Source organism: Varroa jacobsoni, unplaced genomic scaffold (genome assembly GCF_002532875.2).
Source record: "Varroa jacobsoni isolate VJ856 unplaced genomic scaffold, vjacob_1.0 scaffold_1047, whole genome shotgun sequence".
NCBI classification, from domain to species: Eukaryota; Metazoa; Arthropoda; class Arachnida; order Mesostigmata; family Varroidae; genus Varroa; species Varroa jacobsoni.
In genome coordinates, this window is record NW_019213949.1 from 284,848 (window position 1) to 308,525 (window position 23,678).

The window sequence follows — 23,678 nt, forward strand, 5'->3', positions numbered from 1 at the left end:
TACCGGCTATGTGAAATGACGAGCTCCTCTTTGGCACAGGAATCGGATGTGCCCAGCGTATCGAACTTCGACTCTCTGTGTTCTATCACTCAACTTCCTGTGTTGGGATACCAAGCAGAAAACTGATCTATGTCTCTTTGGCTGTATCCTTCGCACCCGAACCTCAAGCTTGATTACACCGTTGATAGTCGCTGGTTTATGGTCCTTGCCAGCTGAAACTGCCAGTGGGACTTTATATGCCAGGAAAGGTTGTCACTGCTGTATTGGGTTTCTACTTTGTCACCTCAATGCTTCCACGACGGTCCAACGCACATTCTACGTTAAGCCCTTTTACAACGCGTTACACCGTGCTTGACAGTATCGTGACCACTCTCGTCGTCGTAATAGTGTGAGACAGTGTAAAAAAGCTTAACAATTCTTGCGGATTAGACGTATGGAGTAGCAATCATTTTTCATCCACATTCCTAAACTGGTGCCAGACGGCCAACGTACTGGTCATCGACGAACTTGACCGCGGCCTTACCGTACGGCGTGCGTTGGTAGAGTGTTGAAGTAGAGAAGCTGTCGCTTTTGGCGGTTGCGTTAGAAGTTGCGAACGGACCTGACGGCCACGCGCGGATGCCCGGCAGGGGCAAAGGAAGAGAGGGTCATCATTTGACGCCCCCTCGGCGAGGGTGACGCCTCCTGGGAAGGGCATCGCTGTTAAGTGACCGGGATAATAGTAACAACAGGCTCGACGCTGCCGCTCTAAGCCGACGAAATGGGAGACGACACTGTCATCCCTAAGGATGCTCAATGCACCCGTAGGCACACATACAGGCAGCCAGTGACACATAGTATAACAGACTAACTATAATAGATGAGCCAAGCGGGCGAGACTGGCTCAGGCTAGAGCTAATAGGGTCCTTTTTTACGAGGTGGTCGTTCAGCGGGAGAGATTTGCCTCGCCGTGCAAAAATCCGGGATTTCGTCACCCAAGTCGCCGTGCAGTGAATGAGTTTCCAGGGGATTCGCAGAGATCTAATCCCAACTATTGAAAACGATGAAATAATTGAATAAAGCATGACTGTGCAATGGGTCAGAGAGTTTCGTTGTAAAGAGAGTGAAAGATCTTAATATGTGTACATGTACAATATATGTTCCTATTGGGTTTGTTGGGTTATTTTGCATTTTGTGACACATTTTGTGTGATAAGACGAATATTCACTGCTCGAGCAGTTTAATATTTAACTATTAGCAATCCAAGAAGCGATTCGGATACGGGTTTATTTGACGCACTTGAGTATATAAAGTTATTTCCGTATGAAACCGCCAAGTGCATATTTCAAACGGACATTTATTTTATACCAGTGCGACATTCAGGGATGCTTTTTTTCGTGTTTCGTATTTGCGCTCTTCGAAATACGGGACCGCTCATTCGGACCTCGTAACTTGGATTGATAACTGTAACGAGCCATGAAATATTAAAAAATTCGAATGGCGTCCTAGTGTGACCTTCATCTTGGATCCTAAACGAAGCCGTAGAAGTCTTGTGTTCTACTACTAGAAATACCGTAAACCACTGGCTCAAAAAATTAGGGGAAAAATTTACTTGAAGGCGAGATAGTAGCTAACGAAGGCTAAAAGGTAAGCTATTCTATCTCAGAGTGCACATGTATTGTCGCTCACGTTTGTTGCATGTGTTGTACTTTTCCACTTGGGTCAAATAAATAGGGTGAACAAATTGGACAAACGGGTTCCGCACGATTTCGAGCGAGGATCGAAAATTGAACCGTAGAGACGCTGCCCTGATGTTGTAATACTGATTCATTTCTGAATAAAATTCTGCCTTATGATGCTAACTAGATCCTCTACGATAATCGGAGACGCTCACATCAACAGCGATCGAAACGGTAAGACATTACTCTAAAGCAAGATACATAATTCTAAAGCTCTTGGCGTTAATTCCGTGGTCCAATGCGATTGTTATCCACTACAGTTCCAATTTTTCCATAATGGCTGAGGTGCACTACGAACGATTGGAAGAGACGCCGAACAATTTCGGCCTTAACCAGGATTTGTGACCAGGGGTGTGCCGTTCTTATTGTCGTGCTTAGATGACACTCGACCCTACAAAGTAAAAATCACCATCGGCAAAAGTGTTGAAGTTAGAACTGGAAGTTCTTTGCCATCATCCATACACGCCAAACATTGCTACCACAGACTATACTTTTTTTTTTAAATCTGGGCAACTTTCTAATAGGAAAATTGTTCGAGTTTCAATAGGATGTCGAAATTGCTTTTTGAGCATTCATAGACTTTTTTTATACCCCAGGCTTCTACAACAGTGGAATAAGTAAGTTATTATTCAAACGGTAGAATGTCATAGAAAATAATAAATTGAAAATGGAAGAACTAAGTCTCTGCAGGAAATTCGAAAAATCTAGAGTCTACTATATTAAGTTTCACACTGAACAACCTACCTTGAGAAATTGATTGCCGATCACATGTTCAGCTTCCTATCATTCTCTGGCCTATTTGATAACGATAAACAGATGACAGTTTTTTTTATTTTTCTAGTGCATTTGGCCAAGTAAGCCAGCTAACGATGATAGGACACATTTTTTATCGAAGAAATTAACAGACGTTCCAAGTTCTGTACGCTTAGCTATCTTGAAAACATAATCTTTTGTGCTAACCTTTATAATATAAACATTTTTAGTTAACATGACTATGGATGGTCCATCCGCAGACCTCTTTATTTGGACTAATCTTATTTTTTATTTTTCTCCTAGACAGAACATTTTTCGCATAAAGCACACATTCGATATATATATATACATATATATATATATCGTACAGGGAAAAAACAGCAACAAAGTCAGGATTTCTTTAATGACTTAGCGTAAACACGGCTACATAAGATTTCAATTGTGCATGTGAAGATTTTCAATGCTCCGAGCTAATGAAGATAGTCATAACTATTTTCACACAGGCTCTTTTTTGCTCAGAAGATAGACATGAGCAGAAATGCAAATGGAGATGCTAGTTTCATAATCTAACCTATAAGAGATGCTAATATTGTTGTAACACCGACGTTGGATTTTAGTATCCTTCTTACACAAATTATTCAGTCTACTAGTCTAGTTCGTACTTTTTTTAGCATTAAAAACACTGAATAGTATATAAATCGTTTTAGAAGTTTCGCCTTAACAAAATGTACATACTGCAACGGATCATCTCGACCAAAAACGGCCTGATGATTCCTTGTTTTATTTACGTCATCACAGCAGCCGTGCAGTGAATGTAGATTTATGCAGGTTCATATTGAAACTGCTCTGTCGAAACGGTTGACAACATGCAAATAACGGATATTTTGTTTTTGTAAAAAAAAAAAAACGCGCACAACACTAACGACATATATGATAATGCCGAAAATAGGTTTTGCACAGGTTTGTCGATTGGTTTGCGTTTTTTTCATATCTGTCGCCCCCTATTTGACAAATCACCTCCAGGACTGCTATAGCGCCATGGAACGCAATCAATAATTTTTTAAATGTCATTTAGGATGATGTTAAAACTATCCCAGCTTTATAAATATAACCGAGACGTTAGGTGTTCAACATAGTTTTATTCAACGTTTCGATATGAATACATACAGCAGTGGAATAGAAACAACAAATAGGCACCAATAAAAGGTACAAAAAAATTTTATTATTTACAACTATTGTAGATAGACAGATTCGATTATTCTGACCTGCTAGCAAAGTTCGTACATTGTTACCTCCATGGCGGGCTGATGAAAACAGTGTATCATCAACGGAGGGAGGTTCATAGCTAGTTGATAAATAATGGAGAGCATTGCGTCTCTTATTGCAGTTACGAAGCACTGCTTTCTACTATTTTGCCTTGTAGATCTATGGAATAATCAAAAATCCATATAACGAAACATTTACTGACCTCTTTAGTATTCTGAGAACACTACGCTTCTCGTGTGTCAAGTTATATTTCAAAATGCAATTTATTAGGTTAGGTTTTTCAAGCGTCAACCAGTTTCTCTTGTACAGGCTAAAACCACGGCCACAATAAATATTGATAGGTTGTCATTCAGCCTATCTTGTTTAAAGATAATCCTATCGTGATGATATCTTTACGTCGCATCTTCGTACCTATCCTTCGATGTGTCTATCCGTCCTACAACAAATAATAGAATATAATGCGTACTTAAGAAAGCGGTTAAACGATATTCCTAAGCTATTTATTTCCTTGAAAACGTGACCCACAATCGATGTTAATGGTTTACTTAGTTGTTGCCATTGTCAGTTATTGCAGCTTGAGCCTGTGACGGCGGGTTTTTTTTTGCAATCGTCTGGTGAAATCATTCATTTTTCTCTCATCAGCTGGTGAAAACAACCGCTGAAGTTCAGCTATCGTATGCCAAGTTGCAATCGGATTTTTCTGACGAAATGACCCAGCGCATCCTAACGCCTGGCTCTGATTTCATACTTAATTCACACGATAGCGACGATATTATAATTTTCTGTAAAAAACAAAAAAAAATGTAAGAGACCATCAGGAAAACTGTTCGAGCTAACAATTAAACCGTTTGATTCCAGCTGATGATAATGGCTATGGGAATGATTCTTCCTCTTGATGTATTTCGTGTTATACTTTTATATTGATAATTTAAATGCTTGCTAGTTCCGTATTTTTTCTCGCAGCCTATAGTAAGGCCGTTAGTCAATCTAAACAAGATTCTATCTAATTATTAACCCTGAGAACGACATCATTAAATCAGTAGCCTTAATTAAATTGCTGTAAGAAAGCTCAGGTAATTTAATCACGAGAATGCGGATCGTGGCAGATGCCAGGAAAGGTATCTCGTTGGCCACGCTAAGACTTGTCGCTAGAGCAGGCCCATCGTTTGACCACCTGCAATGATATACCGATATAAGCTATAGGGAAGTAATGCAACGTAACTACGTATCTAAGTGGTCTTCATATTTTCCGCTCCGAATTTTTCGAATGAAGTTTACGATACAGGAGGATTATTACGGTATAACATTATCAGCGATAATTTTCTCTTGCCAGTCGCTTAAATAATATAGAAAAACAGCCAGTATCTCAGTTACAACGTTAGCACTCGGATGACCCAGCGGCTGATGGCCAGGGACTCAGCAGGGCAGAAGTGATGCCTTTGAACAGAGCCAGTAGGCCCGTACTCATAGGAGCCTAACCGCACGCCGTGTGAGACTGCCGCGTTCATCCAACGACGAAGCGCAGAGCCCACTTCCAGAAATGTGGCGATTACAGTTACTAGCAGTTGGTTCTGCCAAAGTAATAGACGAACCCCTTTGTGGGGTGCTGCCACACCTTTCGAAACTGCGATGGACTATATGCGAATTGCCGCTCGACGCTAACTTACGTACTACATACTTTACATCCACTGCTTATTCGAACGGGCAAGCGGCGAGGGAATATATCGTTGTTGTGGCCCCCAACTGGCCGCTGCGGAATCTGTCAGCTTTATTCATTTCTGCTGCTGGCGTTGATGTCGCCAGCGCGTCGATATCGGCGGTACTGCCGCTGCTGTTGTTGAAGATTATGAAAACATTTCTGAGGAAAGAAAAGAAAAGTGAAATATGAAAATGATTCTTTTACGAACCCACTTCTATATATGTGAAGTATTGAGATCAAATGCCGATTACGATTTGTCGCCAGTCGGCGCGTAAGCGGCCATCAACGAGTGGTACTTGAGCGTCAGCACGAATGAGAGAAAAGCTACAAGGACCAGAGCAGACGACAGGCGAAGCAGACATCGCAAAGTATTAATAGTAGCTATAGTTATAGTAAAAGATCAATTTTTCGCGCTACAATAGGCCCGAAATGAGCGGCTGTGGGGGAGGCATCCAGCCTGCATGGTTCGATCATAAAGCGGATTCCTCTTTTGTTAGTCTGCATACCCACTACTCGCTCCGCTCACCCGGGACCGATACGCCACAATCAGTCTTTCCCGTTTAACACTCCCGTTGATATGGCGTTTGTAACGTAGATAACAGAAGATGTAATAATGTGTACGGTATATGTCATGTTGTATAGCATATGTACATGTTATATATTCGTTGACTGTTAGAAGCAAATTACGTTTAAACGCAACAGTCGTCTACATACTGAGAGTGTACTAAAAAAATTAAGGGATAGAGCGGGGAATAGTATATTTCTGCCAAGATGTCTGATACGCCTGTTGGTAGTTTATCTTGAACGTCAGAAAATAATGGTAAGACTGTATATAAGACACACATATTTATGTTTATCATCAGCGGTATGATCACATTGTTCTCACATTTGAAATATCACCTATGTGCACAAACAATTCTGTCAGTCTAGATAAGGAGACTGTCAAACGGCTTAAAATTTATTGTTGACAAAAGTAAGTAAGCTTTGTTATTTATATATTAATATAAGCGATGCTTCTCTATAAACATGACCTATCTAGTGGAATACCTACTGCTATTAGAAAGGCCTTTGAATGTGTATATTTTAGCAAACCTCTTTTTCCTTCTATGATGAATAAACGATTCATATTAAATAAGCATAGACAGTTTCTTAATATTGCTTATTATTATTATTATAAAGTTGCTTAATATTGAAAGTTACACCTAAGTGGCGAACTGGATCGACGGCATGATCTAGTGCTGTCAAATGGTCCGCCGTGAAGTTACGTTTAGCGGTTCGATGTTTGATGAAGAATGGAGCTTCAAGTTTGAACCTCTGAATAATTAAACATTCTTGATAATAATAATAATAATTGATACATATATTTTAGTATAAGTCAAATAGATGCGATAATCTAAGATTTGATCCCCGTTCACGAAAGATTTTTATTCTATGTAACTTAACTGTAAGTGAACATCTCAACGTTTAGCTATATTAGTAAGGAACAATAGTATTTTCCCATATACATTACATTATTTTTATATGTCGATACCCATAATGCAATAACTTAATGAACGAACGAACGAACGAAAATAAGCTGCAATTCCTCAAATCAACCAGAATTTTACTTGACAATCTCAAGACAGCTCTGGGACTGATAGTTGGTGTATTCTACGTTCTCTATCAGGTAACACTGGTTACTCACTCACTGGCCGTTCAGCCATCGATACCCTCATACCGTTTCTCCTGAGCGGTTTCTAATCACCTTACATAACAGACGCTTTCTGTATATTTAGTTAGCAATATTGGATTTAGCACCTATTTGTACTTGAAGAATCGCTCACAAACCCCAGAATAATCTCCCACTGCTTTTCCAGCGGCTGCTCCACTTAGACTTGAAAATAAAATTATTAATTCTATACAGTTTCCTAACAGTACTAGTTGTGCTTTTCTTTATTTTATTCTTCATTCTGGTTTTCAATAGTCACGCTGGCCATGTGATAACCTAACAAGTGCACATGGCTAATGTTTTCAACTGACCTAAATCACCTTTTACCCCACCCCATCAGTAGGGAGCCGAGACAACCTGGGATTCTTGTCTTGTGATGTGGTAACAATCGGATTTTTCGGATAATGTTACATTGATCAGACAGTCAGTTGCCCCCCCACCACAAAGTCAAGTGTGACCGAATTGTGTGGTAACACCAGTCGAAGCCAACAATCGCTATACTTACATTCAATGCTGGTGCCGGCGATGCTGTCAGGGGCAATCGGATAATCCTAATAACAATGATGATAGCGATCTTTTAGTATACAGTACTAAGTGGATCGGTAGTTGCCACGGGGGCTTCGAGGCCGAAACCGCTCAAGTAAGCGTAGTGGAGAGTGTTGAATGGATGGTTCTATGACGTTTCAAACAATGCCATTATATTCATGCTACGAAACTTAATCGAGCATTTGTGTGACAGGTACTTTGCTGTCAGACGAAATCTTCGACAAAATCAATTGAACCGAACACTGCTTCGGTCCAACAAAACCTTAAACCCAGCGACCGAGTTCTTCGGCTCCTTCCCCCTTTGATCCCTGGGTTTGATCAGTGCTACAATTTTACGCGAGGGTGATTCTTTGGATAGAACACATTGAGCTAAGTTTCTCGCGTGCGGCTGTAGGGTCTTGTATAGTTTGGCAATTTGGCAGCTACGCTCAATTACGGTAATAACGCTCTTGTCGAAGCCCGTTGCCAGTTATCGATACCGTCTTGCGACAGTGCTTCCTATTACGATTGTTGTTCTAGCCCGCGATGAGCGAATGCTGAGATACCGAGTCCATAAACGACCCATAACGAAAATCGAGGTTTGACAGGGGCCTTTTAAACAAGATTGTTGTTATAGGATTAAAATACGACAAAATTACCTAGACAGGGTCGAATTTGATGACCGGGTCGCAGTAGCGGAGTAAGCCGCTATGAGTGCCATCACGCAATTTATAAATCTCTATCGGACTCTCGTGAAACCAAGACCCCGAACTAATACAAACAATCTGACATTTCGCCATTTCTATTCATGTTTACTTCACCTATTGACAATTTAAATCACTATTTGCCCCACTGTGTACGCAGCATTGTAAAGGTATCCGGTTTTTCAGTGACAGAATACGGCAGTGTCTATAAATGCCGCCTGTACACCATAATGAAGAAAAACAACAATAGCAGTAGCTACACTGGAAAGGTCGCATAAATGATCACTGCGAGTCATTTAGTTTATCAATACGCAAATAATATCGTAGAGTGATAGACAGTACGGACTCTTAAGTTAACTTATCCAACATGGCGATTATAATAGGGGCAATTATGCTTGTAAAGCCACTTATTTGAGATTCGATGTCAGTGCTGGACAGTAATAAGTAAACAGATTTTAGGTAGACTAACAGTTAGAGAATGCTCTTTGCTACCACTGTTTCCACACTTCTAACACTGCTACAATACTGTCAGACGGGAGTTCTGCAATACCCTTTTTTGTTGTCTTCTGACGTCGATAAACACTGGCCGTTGATTTTTCGTACGCCGACCACGAGAAAAATATACTTCTCTCTTAGTTAAGATCTGTATCTGTATCTGTTATACGAACTTCGGTGGTCAGTGTGGTGTCAAGGGAAATTGCAAGAAACTATTGGTCGAAATTTTGTATTTGAACGTTTCGTTTTTAGCTCTTTTCGCAACGTAGTCCTGCATTACGTTTAAGATATCGTTAGGGTAAAGTAAGCAAATTTTGGAATCGGGTCTAAAAAAAATCGGAATCTCCCTTGTAAATGGGTGAAGATAGGTGGTTTATTGCGAAATTCACACGAACGTCTGTGGGTGCTTGGACGTTTTTCCGCATGCAAGTATGTGGTTCTTCGTAGGTGGGAACAGGACATTGGACTTTTTGATCCGAACTGTTTCAGGCCTGTCTATTCGATTTGACTCAAATCTGCATTACAAATCGGCCCTGGGTAATAGGACAGCGTGTAATTATTATTATAGAACGCTAGATAGAAACGAAACAAGAGCAGTTTTATCAAGGTAGTCGATTGGGTGAAAATCGCATGAAAATATACCAAAAACTATCAGTATCGGAACCTGTCAGAAAGTGATGAAACAGAAGTTGACTATAGCACAACTATGGGAGTGAGCGTTGATCATCAAAACAAGCTGATATAACATAATCTAGAATATGATCATTCATTCTGAAGAAATAAGACTTTTCGTTATAATGCTTTTTGGGCTGCCTTAGGGCTTCTCTTCAGGACTGTCATGGATAAATGCTCTACTGATGATTTCAAACCGTGCGCAGGAATTTGTTGACGGGTGCTAGTTAGGCCTGACGGACTGAGACTGTTGAAGGCCCTGCAGAATACCGTCAATACGACTGCTCACGCTCTAGGTGTGCTTTATTGTACTCCTAGATATACCATATATACTCCAACAATAGATATACCATTGATGATGAATAGTTTCATCTCTCTCTCTCTCTCTCTCTATGTGTAATCGAAGTGTGACGATGTCCTCTGTTCTTGATTTTGAGTTTCGTATGACTGAGATAGGACATGGTAACTCTCTGATTCGTACCATGACTTTCAGATACTCCAATGCTAGCAAAGATTCACGTTAATGTACAGAGCAGTTTGTCGGGTCGGGCAATTTCTTAATTGTTTGGCGAAGGTGACCGTTGTGGGGTACTCTACTAGAAACGAGCACAAAAAAAACAAACCCAATGCAGAAACAGGGGTTTGGTGAGGCGTGGAGCGTTCAAAGCGAACGTTCCTTTAATTCAGAAAAAAACTGCTCAATGCTTCCGATATTCATAAAAAGGTATTTTTAATACAAACAAATGTATTTTTTGACACGCATACATAACAACTCGTGGAAGTTAATGCTACGCTTTATCGGTAGAATAGACGGCACCGATAGTACTTCTCAGAACATAATCTTATTGTTTTGCATTTGATCTTACTGTACCAATGACTTTACTATGTAAATTAAGAACCGAATGTAAAGAGGAGAACGATTCAAACTTCAGGCAATCTGGAAAATTTCAGGATATTTGAACTTCTTCTTCTTTCTACAGCAGCTATTACAGAATAATCCATAAAAAAAATTATCAGCGGAATTTCTTTTCAAATTTTGTTTTTGTATCTGGAAACCATTGACTGTTATGTAGCGGCTCTTGAGACATATGCACTTAATGCAGCTAATGGTGTGGCCTATTTCTCTTTTCTGTGAGAGCCTATAGGCTTAAAAGCTATCTATGATGTTTTTATTCTTTTTGACAATGATATGCCTAAAACGTGTGTACAGCCTTAGATAATTTGTGTACTTTTCACTCGAACTAATGCTATCAAAAAAAAAAAGTTAGCGTAACTTCGCCAGCGAGAACGACGCTGTGTATTATTTTTTCGGCTGGCGATGCGTGCAGATTAGTATTGCAAAAAGCGCGCTGTTTAAAGTGAACTGTGCACCATGATTTTTTAAAAAATACTTCCCAAAAACCTGATCGGAGGTAGGTAGACGGTTCTCGCGATTACGCACCTTGATTTTTGCCCCTGAGAACGCTCACACGAACGATGGCAACGATATTCGCAAACTATTTGATATAAAATGCACCTATTTTTTTACGGTAGGCCAGGACAAAAATTAACTCGATGTTAGTTGTTGACCATTTAAGTTACCTAAAAACTGTGTGAATTTATTAACTATCATGATCCTAAACCACGTTTCCAAAGTAGCCCCCACTGGTGCGCTTTATTGGCCTGTATAAAATATTTTTTCCTGCACATAAACTAATCCGATAGATTTAGGTCTAAATAGCTAACCCGAATGTAAAAATTAGACAAGACATACGTTTCTGAACTTTTTAATGTATAGTATACGTTCATTGAAAAAATATCCATCAGTTAATTAGTAAATTGAGGCTCCAAGAAGTTTATACTCATACTACTACGAAGCAGGTTTTTTAAGCATCCCAAAAGTTCCGATTAATGTAACTGTATTACAAATAGTTCAATTTGAAAGTAGTGCCAATTATAGCGACTCACTTTGTGGTATACACGTGCCTTTTAAGTAGAACTTGTTCAGAACTTAAGTAGAAGCATGCAACTCTTGAAAAAGCGACATAATGGCGTAGAAAATATTACCCTACCTGTTGTTCGCGGGCACTATAAATCAATGCAGGTGGACATATTGCTATTATACTAATGACTGTTCTTGAGGTTCTCATACATCCGCTGCATCGGCCTTTCCAATCGAAAAATTGCTGGAGATAGGTACGATACAGAGAGAGCGCGTGTATTGCGTGCAATTTTTGCCCGCATAACAAACTTACCATTTTGGTCAATTTTTTAAAATGATTATTATACAATGCGTTGACAAACAGCTATGATACGAATTTTGATAGCAAGATAAATTTTAAATCTTCCTTTCTAGGACTAAGACTATGTACAATTTCGATGAATCGAGATAGCACTCCTAAAGCTAAGTAAACTTAGCATGATTATTTTAAGCCATCATCTGTACACATACGTATACAGATTTTGTGATAGATGCTCAAATATAAATCATCCTGTCTTACATCTTCTATCAGGCAGCCATTTCTTGATGCTAATCATCTATATACATAGACGATGATCGAAAATTGCAAAGGTATGTTTGCCAAGAAGCGGTACACTGACATCTACCTCAACAGGGGATTAAATTTATCATATAATAGAATATTAAGACTTTTATTGTGTCACCGAACGGTTCATCTCAGACGGTAACTTACATTCCCTGACACCTTTAATTAAGCGCACGCTTTTCCTTTTCTGTTACTTTGGGAAACACGATGATAGAGGCATGAATCAGAATTAGCTGTTTAATTATTATTATTACTATCGTGACGTACAAAAGTCAGAAAGATTGGCACATTTACGTATTTCTTTTTTGCTATAGGTAAACATAGGCCGGATTGTGGTGTCTGTCCTTTTTACCGGTATTTGCTGCTCTTCCAATCAGATACGCTGGCCGCGATTTTGTGGTTGCCGATATAATGGCAATGATTTTTTTTTCAAATCTCTCGGTGAACTTGGACAGCACATGAGATTGTAGCGGCGCAACTGCGATATATCGAATTTTATTTCAAAGGTGATCGGTTAACTCGATACCATCACTCTGTTCCTCACTATCGTTGGCGGTTGCTATTTCCATTCCGGAACAAAATATCCAGAACTAATTGAAAATCCTATATTAAACAACTGTTATAGACAATGATGAAATCCGCGTGCCCGTCTTTTTCTTTGCACTTTATAACGCAGGGTTGAAATCTCTTATCCCTGCTAAGGCCATTCGGTCTATTGCACAACGAGGATCATTTCGAGGGTGCAGGTAGTATTTTCGCTGCGCGACAATAATAGGTTAACTAAAAAATCGCTAAGTGTTAGCATTACAACTACGAATCCGTCGGCCTACGCACCCTCTCATTAAGATCGTGAAAAACTCTGATTATTAATCCTACCCTTGTCGTTCGCTTTCGAGTCGTCTTGTCAGAATATTGGGGATCGAAACATTAAAATTTCGAACCTGGGAGATACATCGCAGGGGGCAAAACACCTAAATTTCGCTCGTTTCCATTACACATTTGACCGTTTCCAAAACATGACCACTATCTGACAGCTATCCGTCAGAACAGTAAGTGCTATTACATTGAAGATGCCATACCCGCAGTGGGTAAGCTATGCAAGCGTTTTTGATACTCTTTACACCAACTGGTCTAATTTCGAATAGGACACAATAATACATGGCATCTTTTCATTCGGTCTGATCAGTCCAAATGGCCCTAACCATCTGCTAACCGAACGTCTCGCTGTTGCAGGCTTTCAGTAGCGGCTGTCCACTCTGTGCAACGTTTGCTGCGAACCCATCGCAGATGATCCTCAAGTAGGGCGAAAATTTATGCACCAAAAATCATTTCGGAAGTCGAAACAATCTATAATCAACAAAATGGCCAATATGTGCAAAAAAAATTAATGAAATAAATGCATAATATCTATGCGAGAATATCAGAAATGAAGTAATGGTATGCCTTTCAAGACCGTTAAGTTACCTTAGGTAAAGCTCTCTGCAATTGTGTAACCTAATGTTTGTGTCTTGTTAGACGCAGGATTTCGCTTATTAATAATCCCATAGAATTTCCTGAAAAGCTATACTGCCATGGAGAAAAGTCACAGAATAAGGCCTGCACTCACTTTTCGCTTTATACCACATGATTAATTATTCGTTTATCTAGAAGATACAGGTGAACCGCTATCACAGATTATAATTAGGGCACGAATGACGCGAACAGCTACTAAAGCTGGAAATCGATGCTTGCCACTACAGGGCCAAGAATTATCTTTATATTTTTTCCATTACTCTGTCTTCGTTCTAGCTATCCCGAAGTCGTGCATCAGTCTCTATCGAGAGTGATGATTCCATTCTGTGTTTGTCTTCAGTTCACTGTGGAGTACGCCACGAAGTTCAATCGTATGGCTTTTTACCATATATTAGTTGTCAACTTTAGCGAAAGTATCCTCCTATCCTAGCGAAAAGCACAGAAAAGCTCCGACAGGAACTCTCTTGAAGTCCATATGACTGCAGGTATCTAATCTGCTACCAAATAAATACCATAACGTTGATGATAACATCGATAATTTCAGCCGAACGTCTCTCCTCGGTATAACTAACTCATCTCTCATATCAAAACAATCCCTTCCAGGACAAATAGGCCATTGTAGACGTCGTCAGCACGTTACCTTCTCGCATTTTTCTTGGTCAAACGACACTGTTTCCAAGCTAGATTCGAAGACGCAGATTATTTGGTCGCCGTGTATATATTACCTTGTCTGAACCTGAATCGTCTTTCAGAGCGAATAAAGTTTTAAGGCAAAAATTAATCTTACATAGTCTAACTAGAAACAAAATATCTATTTGTGTGTTCTTCATAAAGATAGCCTATGACGACGACTTGCTTGTAATTGAATCCCAATTTTTATTCAATATACATTTTACATAGCAAAAAGTAAGTAGGTACACATACGTCGTGCAACCAATAAAATTTCATGATTTCTTCCAACCACCATAGCTTGTTTTAGTTGGACCGATAATTACAGGGCCAGCGATAGGTCCAGCCCCAGCTATCGACCCAATAGACTCGGCAAAGATTCCTGGAGCAGCGATCTTAGCATGGGCCCCGAATACAGCAGGGGTAATTGGTGAACCAATGGAGCCAGCGAGTTCAAAAGGCTCAGCATGCCCAATCCCTGAGGACCCACCAATGATACCAAGAGAACTCCCGATCGCGGCTGGAGTGGCAGCGGCAACTGAAGCAGCTGCCGTCGACGTTAAGGCAGGGTTGGCGGGGGCCAGGATAGGATGAGCGCTATACGAAACTACTGGACGGGCTACGTACGAAACCGACTTCACCGGCCGGGTCACGTACGAGATGAGCGGCTGTTGAACGTAGTTGACGTTGACGACTGGTTGTTGGACATAATTTACGCGCTGCAGCTTGGCGACGCCGATCTGCTGGAGGGCGGGAGCGGTTATGGGAACAGCTGAAATCGGAACGTGGCCCCGGCCTCCATAACCTCCTCCGATAAAACCTACCCTGAGGCCACTGAAGTTTCTAGTCGAACTACCGATGTCGCCAGCCGATATCAGAGTAGCCCCGAAGGTAATGGCGAGCAACACTGAGAGCGAATTCATGTTGTATTCTTCTGCGATATAAAGTATACGGAATGATACATGTCAGCACACAACTACTGTGCCAGCAATGGCTCACACGCTTCTTATATTCGTGCGTCAATTACATAATGCCAGTCGGCACTCGCGTGAGGCTCAGGTGAGTCGAAGGTGTTCAGATCCAGGCCCTGAAAGATATTAACGGCTAGTAGTATTTTGGCGTACTATTTATTTATCTGTCATATAATTATGTATTGTACGTGGCGCTTTGCGTAAAGACAGTGACATTCATTGGTAGTTAAATTCATGAGACATCGTTATGTCGGAAACACCAGGCGAAAATTATCTCTTTTCAATCTATCTAAGTGCTTATTAGCATTTCAGTGTGCTTTAATGATATACCGTTTATAATTGTCGAAGAGTAACAACTATGACTATCGTTCACGTGACTGCAACCGTACGGGGTTTACCCTACGATCCGAAGCGATCCGATGATGCCAATGAATTAGCAGAACAGGCCCCGTGTACACATACGTATATAGAGATTTGCTGTCAGCTGCCCATAATCAGACAGTAGAAAACTTGGCTACGTAAACGGTAAAAGCGATTAAGTCTTGAACGTGCTAACATTATAAATTTACAATCGGGAATGGCGCTTTTTCAGTATTTCAGTACGCGATAGCATCGATTAAAGCTCGCATAAAAGATATGCCCATTTGAAGTTTTACTACTTGCAAAGTACAATTATATAAACGCCACTAAAAGTAAATAAATTACTGAAAAAAAAACTAAATCATGGATATATATATACTATGAACGAATGATTCCTTTATTGTCATTATAACTATTATTACTACCATGCATTTCAATTATGCTAGATGGAATGGTAGAGAATGAAATCAATTGAAAGGATCAGAATAATGGGTAAAGATTATTCCGCTAGAAAGGCAAATTGATGACAAAAGCTAATCTAGAGGGAATAACGGACAGAAGACGGAAAACTTCTATCAGAGAGTAGTTGTGTATATATATATATATCGTAAAATTCTCACTACCGTTATATTTGATAACGGTACCACAAAGCTACTTGATGTCACCGCGGAGCAAAGTGGGTCAGGCTAGAAGCATAGCTGTTTTAACTGTTTATGCAAAGCATAAACAGTTAAAACAGCTTTCTTTCGTAAAGTACCAGTGGCATTATGCAGTACTATAGGTGATAAATATGGTAATTTGGGTCGTGTACGCCCTGGTCACTACTAAACCAAAGTGTCAATTAATATTTCAAATTTGAACAATAGGTTTCTAATGGCTTTGAAGTACCTATATGATAACTGGGTTACGCTTGGGTCATGCTGTGTCTGTTCATCGTGCGCCATTGGGCTTTGCTCGGGAACAGGCATTATACACTGTGACTGTGGTATCGACCCACTGATACGAACACAGATGGCGTGCATTACCGAGATTATCATTACGCGAAATCAAGAGTAGAATCCGTAAATTCGAAAAGCGCGCCAATGTTAATCGTTATTAGTTGTAATACATTAAGGAGGGACAACAGAGATACGTATAATAAATTCGAAATAATATTATCGCTGCAAAACGCGGCCTGAAGTGACCTCCTAGGAAACACGTAGTTGCTATGGGCAGGTGGATAGAGGGAACATACGAAGCTAAGCAAGCAGAAGCACAATTACGACTTGCAAAAACTCCACTATTTGTAAACCGTAAACAATGAGTGGTGATAAATAATTGCGCAACTGATAGGCAATTATGCAGGGCAGATCGCCTAAGCTATTTCGGACGAGGTTTCAATGAAAGCAGCTGTGGCGGTAGCCTTTAAAATTGTTTCACTTATACTCACTCTGCGCAGTCCCAGGCCTATGAGGAGAAGGACTGTGTGAAGGATAGCTTTTTATGAACTCCTTCATCCAAGCCGGCATATACGGCTAGAGAGCACACCTCAGTAAATAATGGAAATTGGTCCAGACGAAACGTACATAGGGTCCTGGGCAATAAAATTGAAACCCAGCGCGAACAGTAATTGACTGAACAGTAAAATTTAATGCTGAAATTGCTACTAGAAACTATAGATTTGGAGAACATGCATATGTATATATATTTATATATGCAGTCGTGATCCGAAGGTGTTGAGCAATATAAAACATCGTAATTTCTAATATGTGTGTAGTATACAGAAAATATTAATATAAGTCTCTCTTTAGATAAACTGCTTGTACTTTTGACGCAGGCCTGCTCCGCACCTACTCAATATAGATGTTACGGTTCTCGTGTGAAACGTGCATTGCCCGATAGCAAGCTCGTGCAAATGGCGTGTTGGCTGAGTGTAATTTGGCTGTCGACTTGGATTTTACGGATATAACAAACCGCGGCAGCTTTTATCACAGGAGCTATCGATTCTCCCCATCCGATACATGCGAGCACTACGATAGGCAAAACCCTGGGTGACACGGACCCAAAACAGTAACGTAAAAACTTGTCATAGCAAAGTGCATTGAAAACATATAGAGCTCTTGCAAGTGTCTCTTCAGCCTTGTTTTGATGAAGACATCTGGTGCTACGGCAATAAAATACTGGCATACATGTCAAATAGGATGACCACCTCCATTAGCTCAACTACCGATGCACGAGACTAGCCATAGCAGGCAGTCCGCCAACTGATAAGCCTTTTTTAAATCTAGCCATTCTCCATAGGACAGGAAAACGCGCCTGCATCTATGCTTTTTAAGCAACTTGATCAGTCAGAGTCCTTCTTCGGAGGAGTGAGGAGTTTGCTAAGGATTCTCTCTGCATGTATTGTATTCGTGCGGCTTACAAAGAGGACCAAAGGTAAAAGGAGTCCTTGGTTGATTGATGCTTCCTTTAGCGCTACCAGTCCACCTGTGAACGAAATGAAACGTAACTTAATTCGTAAGCGGTACTCTCCGCAGCTTGAGCGGCTACGGACGCATCAATTGACAGCTTGGACCAGTTATTACGTATTATTATAGCCGGTGAGCTTAAAGCGTATATGTCTGTGAAACGATTTCATGTTTATCAGGATCGACCCTCAGATTCCTAATAATCTGATGCTCCAGTATTCGGTTGACTTTGACTATAATATCTGAGAAGTTTTCTGCTAATATATGCTCGTCTATGTGCCCTATTTGAACGAAGGCCAAAAGGTCCTTACTGGAAGTCATTCGGGTAAACAGAAAAAATCAATGCCCAGCGAAGTTTCTCTGACGGTCTCAATATACAGATATGGTGGAATATAGCAAACGATATACCTAAATGACTATGTGTAAAAAGGAAAGTTCACGCTGCGGAGCTCGTTTCATATCGAAGTCAGTTCCTTTCTCGTCTTTCAGTAAATCTCGATTTATAAGAACTGAGAATGGATATTACTGAATGAAGAGCTATATGGTATGCGATATCATCTAAGACCCTCCTCATATTCTACACCTCGACCGAAGGGTACTAAAAATCTTTGTGGTTTGCCTGCTTCCTGCTCTTTCGTTCTTCGCTGCCTGACAACGAAAGGTATCAAAGCATGTAATTGGCCGCATAGCGCAATCATTTTCCTTTAAGTAAAAAATCTAGCCCTGAAAAGATCGGCCTAATCTTAGCGATATTTTCACCGCATAAAATAGCAAAAGCTTGTGCCTCGATAGAATGTTCGTTTCGCACGTGAGCTATTTTCGTCCTTTACATACGACATTCGCAACATCACAGGAGCAAACACAAAGAGCAGCTTCCAAGATTCAAGCACATGTCTTGCTCCCTTAAAAACACGTGTGGTAACTGTTGTCACTAGAAGCCGTACCGCCTTGGGACCAATACTGAACTGCTTTGTTTTTCAGCGGGAGGATATCTCCAAGTCTGAATTTAAAAAAGCGCGCTATTTTATTTTCTCAGGGTAACCTTCCGAAGGCATGGGAATGTTAACTCTGTTACCCCTTATGTTCATACCCTAAAAGTCTTTCACAGCAGTGTAAATGGACTTGGAACCGCTCGACTAGGGTAGCTTCGCCGCTTCCTACTCTACTGGCTTACATTCTATTCTGAACCACAGGAACCGATGGTGGAGCCTGGTTCCACCTATATCAGCTGTGATTCGAATGGCCTTAATCTTCTGCAGAGAGATCGCCCCTAATGCTTAGTTGACGATTTAAGTAATGCAATAGAGAAATGAAAAACTTTATTTGAGTCCCGCTAACATTGTTGCACGCACATTTAAGCCAATCTTTCTATCTCCTCTAGAATTCTCTAGGGCTAGCTACTATAAGATCCAGTATTTCTGCGCGCGAACTTTTCAATATAACTGTTATAGTGTAACAGCTAACAACATTAAGAAGCCAGATGTGATTTGCCTCGGCGGCCTGAATACCTTTGAAGACGTACATGATTTCAATTTCATCTTGATTAAGGTAGATCACCGATGATGATCAAGGTTTCATACGAAGATTTTAGGTCATGAAATGCTGATACGCGAAATCAGAGCTTAGGCTTTTTTTCTGATCGAAGGTTAGTACAGTGCTACCTGCCCCTACAGGTCTGGATAAAAGGATCTGCTAGCAACCTACAATCAGTTTCATAATAATAATAATTAATAATATTCGTTATGATTAACTGTAAGGCTCGTCCCGATTCACAACAAAAAGATACAGAGTCACGCGCTTATCTTTAAGATCTGAGTTCAATGAAAACAGCGCCGTCCAGAAGCATATTAATTTATTTATTTTCCCCCATTTCTTTCAAGCACGATCGAACTTAGAGAACTTTCAGTGATTACTTTGACTGTTGCATGATTTGAACAATTGTCCATACCCACCACAAAATGAACATAAGGTACGAACGAGGTATTATACACCGCGGGGAAATACTCAGCGAATATTGAATTAAAAACATTCATCATATCTATTTAAGACTAGCATTTCGCCACCGCCTGTGTACGTTTAAGCCTTCTTCCAGCCATTTACACCGATAGGGGCCACTGTGATCGCAGGGGCGGCAATAGCAGAGGTTGCAATCGCTGAGGCCGTTATTGGGGCACGTCCTGCTACCAGAATCGGATGAACACTATAAAATACCACAGGCCGCGAAGCGTACGAGACCGACTCGACTGGACGAGTCACATACGAAGTTACCGGCTGCTGAACGTAGTTTACGTTGATGAAGGGCTGTTTCACGTACTTGACGCGAGCCACTTTAGCGACTCCTACCTGCCGAATGGTGGGCGTTACTTGCACGTCGAGGCCGCCATTAGCTATCACTGGAGCCGAACTTACAGACAGGGCTGAAGCGGCATTAGTTCCAAAGGCCAGACTACCGCTACTAGAACCTGAGTAGCTGAGATGGCCCGCCGAGACGATGGCAGCGCTGGAAAAAACAGCGAGAACAAACGATTTCATTTTGATTGGGTTAATTATAATGTAAATGCTAAAGGATGAGCAAGATTCAACGCAGACAGAACCGATGAAGGGGCTAGAATTGCTAGAAGGGATGCAAACATACAAATTGACGTTTCTCTAGGAACCAGAGAACATTTATACCTCGGGCGTGACTCGCGTTGCAGCTAGAAAGCGGAAAGGGATTTTTAACTGTCGCGTCGGATGTTCGACGTTCTAACGTCAAGTTGGGGTTGCAGGTCCGCCGTTGTCTTTCTCTATTAAGACAATTAACACGCCAACCCACCTTCCTCGAAGCAAGTGTGGTGTCGACGCCTGACAGCGGCCGGCGCACGTAGTCTGTGAATGCCAACGCGAACTGTATCGCTAATAACGATCTGTTTAAAACGATAGATAATATATGTTTAATAAATTTATTGCATCTGATACTGTGGGTTAAACAATTCGAAGACCACTAACAAATAAGCGATAAAAAAAGCGAAGAGTCATGGACAAGAAGAGGCTACATGCAAATGTCTCTCCGACTAAGCCATGAACATGTCGCCCCGATAATAACGGTGCACTATACGAATACAACTGTCATTTTTCTAGATGCAATCATGCAGCAACAAAAGCCTACATATGGGGCATCGCCGTCAAGCGTTCGGTAACTGCTGTACCGGAGCATCTGCGAAAAGCTTCATTGAAAACGAACACCGTCCGTGTGTGTGTATATTCAAGGGAAGGAGAGGGGCAGGAGGAGGAGGGGGGGGGGGGTTAAGACCCTTTGAATTCGTGCAGAATGACGCACAAGTGCGTCTGACGCTTTATGACGAATCCAGACATGGAAAGACAACGGATGTTACAAATTCATTGGCAGTACAAACCTGGGAATGTGGGAAGATCAGTAGTTGTCACTGAACAGCTTAATCCATGCACAGATCCGCGATACGATTCGATCTGATCTGCCAGCATAACGTCGTACTGTGACCGTAAAGGCAATGCTGATAACATACAAAACAGTGGAAGCTATGGCTTGACAAAAACGAATCATTATTAACATTCTACCCAATGAAGAAACATCGACCACGTACGAACCGGTTTCAAGGTTACAGTAAGCCCTGGTGATGTCGGTCATTATTTAGAAAAAAAAAAATCAAGTTTAGGCTATTAGCGACCGAAAACCAAATAATTTCGTACTTCTGCATCGTCTTTTGTTTGTGCCAGTATTTGGCTGATTATCATCGTCGTATTTATCACTGTCGTCGATTAATTAGATTGCTGCTTTGTCAACGGGTTCTGCTCGTGGTGTTGAATGCACATAATTGTTAAGTACATATAGTGTTTTACATGATCGAGCGGGTATGAATCGCAGAATTTACGATCTTTAGTGCCTATATTATATAGAAATAGATCGAATGTCGCTGCAAATCGCGCAGAAGATGATAATATTATTGTCAGAATAAAATATCAGTGAGTCAACCATTTAGAATAAAGGAAACAAAGACTTTCTATTAGATTTATTCATTGAATGAATACTCTGTTCTGTATCCTATAAGCGCCTAGGTGGCGACAACGTCATAACATACCTACATTGTTATGATATGCTATAACAATTGTCACTAACTGCTCATCCTTATCTCGCTGTCTAGGACAGATAAGGAACATGTGAGGATGTTTCAGCTGGAAGAGATAAAGCTATATATTGTAGTGACATGTCTTTGTGTAACTGATATAAAGCGGCAAACGCATAAGGTAGATTATGCTCATTTTCAATGTCGGGTATTTTTGTTTACGAATGTTAAAGCATATGAATGGGGGGAAAAAAGAGCTAAACATTTAGCTCTGTTTCGGGTCTGACGCGGTGTTAAAGCATTCTCATCTGTCAGCTCTCCGCAAAAACGCATTATTCCTGAGCCTTGCATTAGGTTGTATCGAAGTTCGTTTCTAGCTTTAGAGTTGGGCTATTCTCGTTATAAGTTAGCTGAAGGTACTCAGACGCGCCTCTGAACATCGTGACAGCGAGGTGGAAACGTAAGCCGAAAAGCGAATTGTAATATATTCATTAAATTATGCTGTTTACCTTTGGGCGCGAGTAAATGTACAAAATAAAGTAAAATGTCATTAAGTTACTTACCTTTCGTGCTTAATTCGACATTCTCACGCACGCACGCACGCAAACAGGCCACATATGAATGAATCAGTAGCGGTTCTCATCATCTCATACGTTGAAGCGTTAGAGCACTTCAAAATAGAAATTCAATTACTAAACGTACCACTGCCTTTTTTGCACTGTTAGATTTCTATTCGTAAACATTATGCATAGTTGAATAATAAAACTATAAGACGGGACTTCCCAACTACAATATTACCTATGAACAAATACTTGGCAAAAGTTCGCTTCTTGTCATAAACTTCACTCAAAGTTGTTCCATGTTAAATCAAGGACGCCAATGATTTTTACTGGAGAATTTGTTAAAACGACATTATGATAAGGTTTACAAGTACCGAATGTGTCCTTTGACCACCTGTGCCGGTGTTACACCGAATCACCGTTAAAGCCAGAGTTCATATTTTACCTGCCACCTGCTCTCCTCGGAGCTCTAAGTTGTGGTCTTTGACGGGCGATAATATCCGTAAGATTAAGTTGCTGCTGCTGCTGCTGCTGCAAGCTGTTCATCGGGTTCGAACTTGTTCGCAGGCAACTTATTCCGATTAGGCACAAAGGTCGGGAGAAGTTTTCGATCGTTTAGGTTGATGAGAACATTTTAGCGTATTTGTCCCACTGGATCGGTGTCATACTTCGCTGCGTGAGGTGTTGACGTTCTCGGTACACTGCTATTCATTCAAATAACATGAGCATTTTTCGTTTTGGATCATCATTGAAAAATACCAACGGGCTAAGTTCCATTACCGTAAAGGAACTGTTCTGAGGAAATTTTTTTGTAATCACTTCATCAGTCTACAGTATTGTTATTATTAAACCTGACGGTCTGTATACCCATCTGTCCGCCGCAGAAGTCCTTTGTTGTCGCTTTGAGCTGATTTTTGAGAAGTGAAAGAGTTCCTATCGTAAGATCAGCTGCGCGCGCGATTTAGAGGGTGGTTGACTTGGTTTCCAATAGACACTAGTTTCTCTCGCTTAT

General features: G+C 40.7%; 2 protein-coding genes and 1 long non-coding RNA gene across 3 annotated transcripts in view; all 3 read right to left on the bottom strand.

Annotated features, from left to right (window-relative positions):
• Positions 1-601, bottom strand: part of LOC111266053 (uncharacterized) — a 43,209-nt gene extending 42,608 nt beyond the window's left edge. Inside the window, exon 1 of the mRNA XM_022843187.2 lies at positions 4-601. The gene's annotated coding sequence lies outside the window, so the exon portion shown is untranslated. The remainder of the gene's footprint in view (positions 1-3) is intronic.
• Positions 602-14,433: 13,832 nt separating this feature from the next.
• On the bottom strand, positions 14,434-15,289 carry LOC111266060 (uncharacterized). Its single transcript, XM_022843198.1, has one exon. The coding sequence runs from the start codon at positions 15,167-15,169 to the stop codon at positions 14,522-14,524; it is 648 nt and encodes a 215-aa protein (XP_022698933.1). The 5' UTR covers positions 15,170-15,289; the 3' UTR covers positions 14,434-14,521.
• A 5,267-nt stretch (positions 15,290-20,556) lies between these two features.
• On the bottom strand, positions 20,557-22,760 carry LOC147752728 (uncharacterized). The gene is made up of 3 exons (XR_015313297.1): positions 22,670-22,760; positions 21,420-21,653; positions 20,557-20,930 (listed from the first exon to the last, which is right to left on the bottom strand). It is a non-coding gene; the product is annotated as an uncharacterized LOC147752728 (long non-coding RNA).
• Between the last annotated feature and the right edge of the window lie 918 nt (positions 22,761-23,678).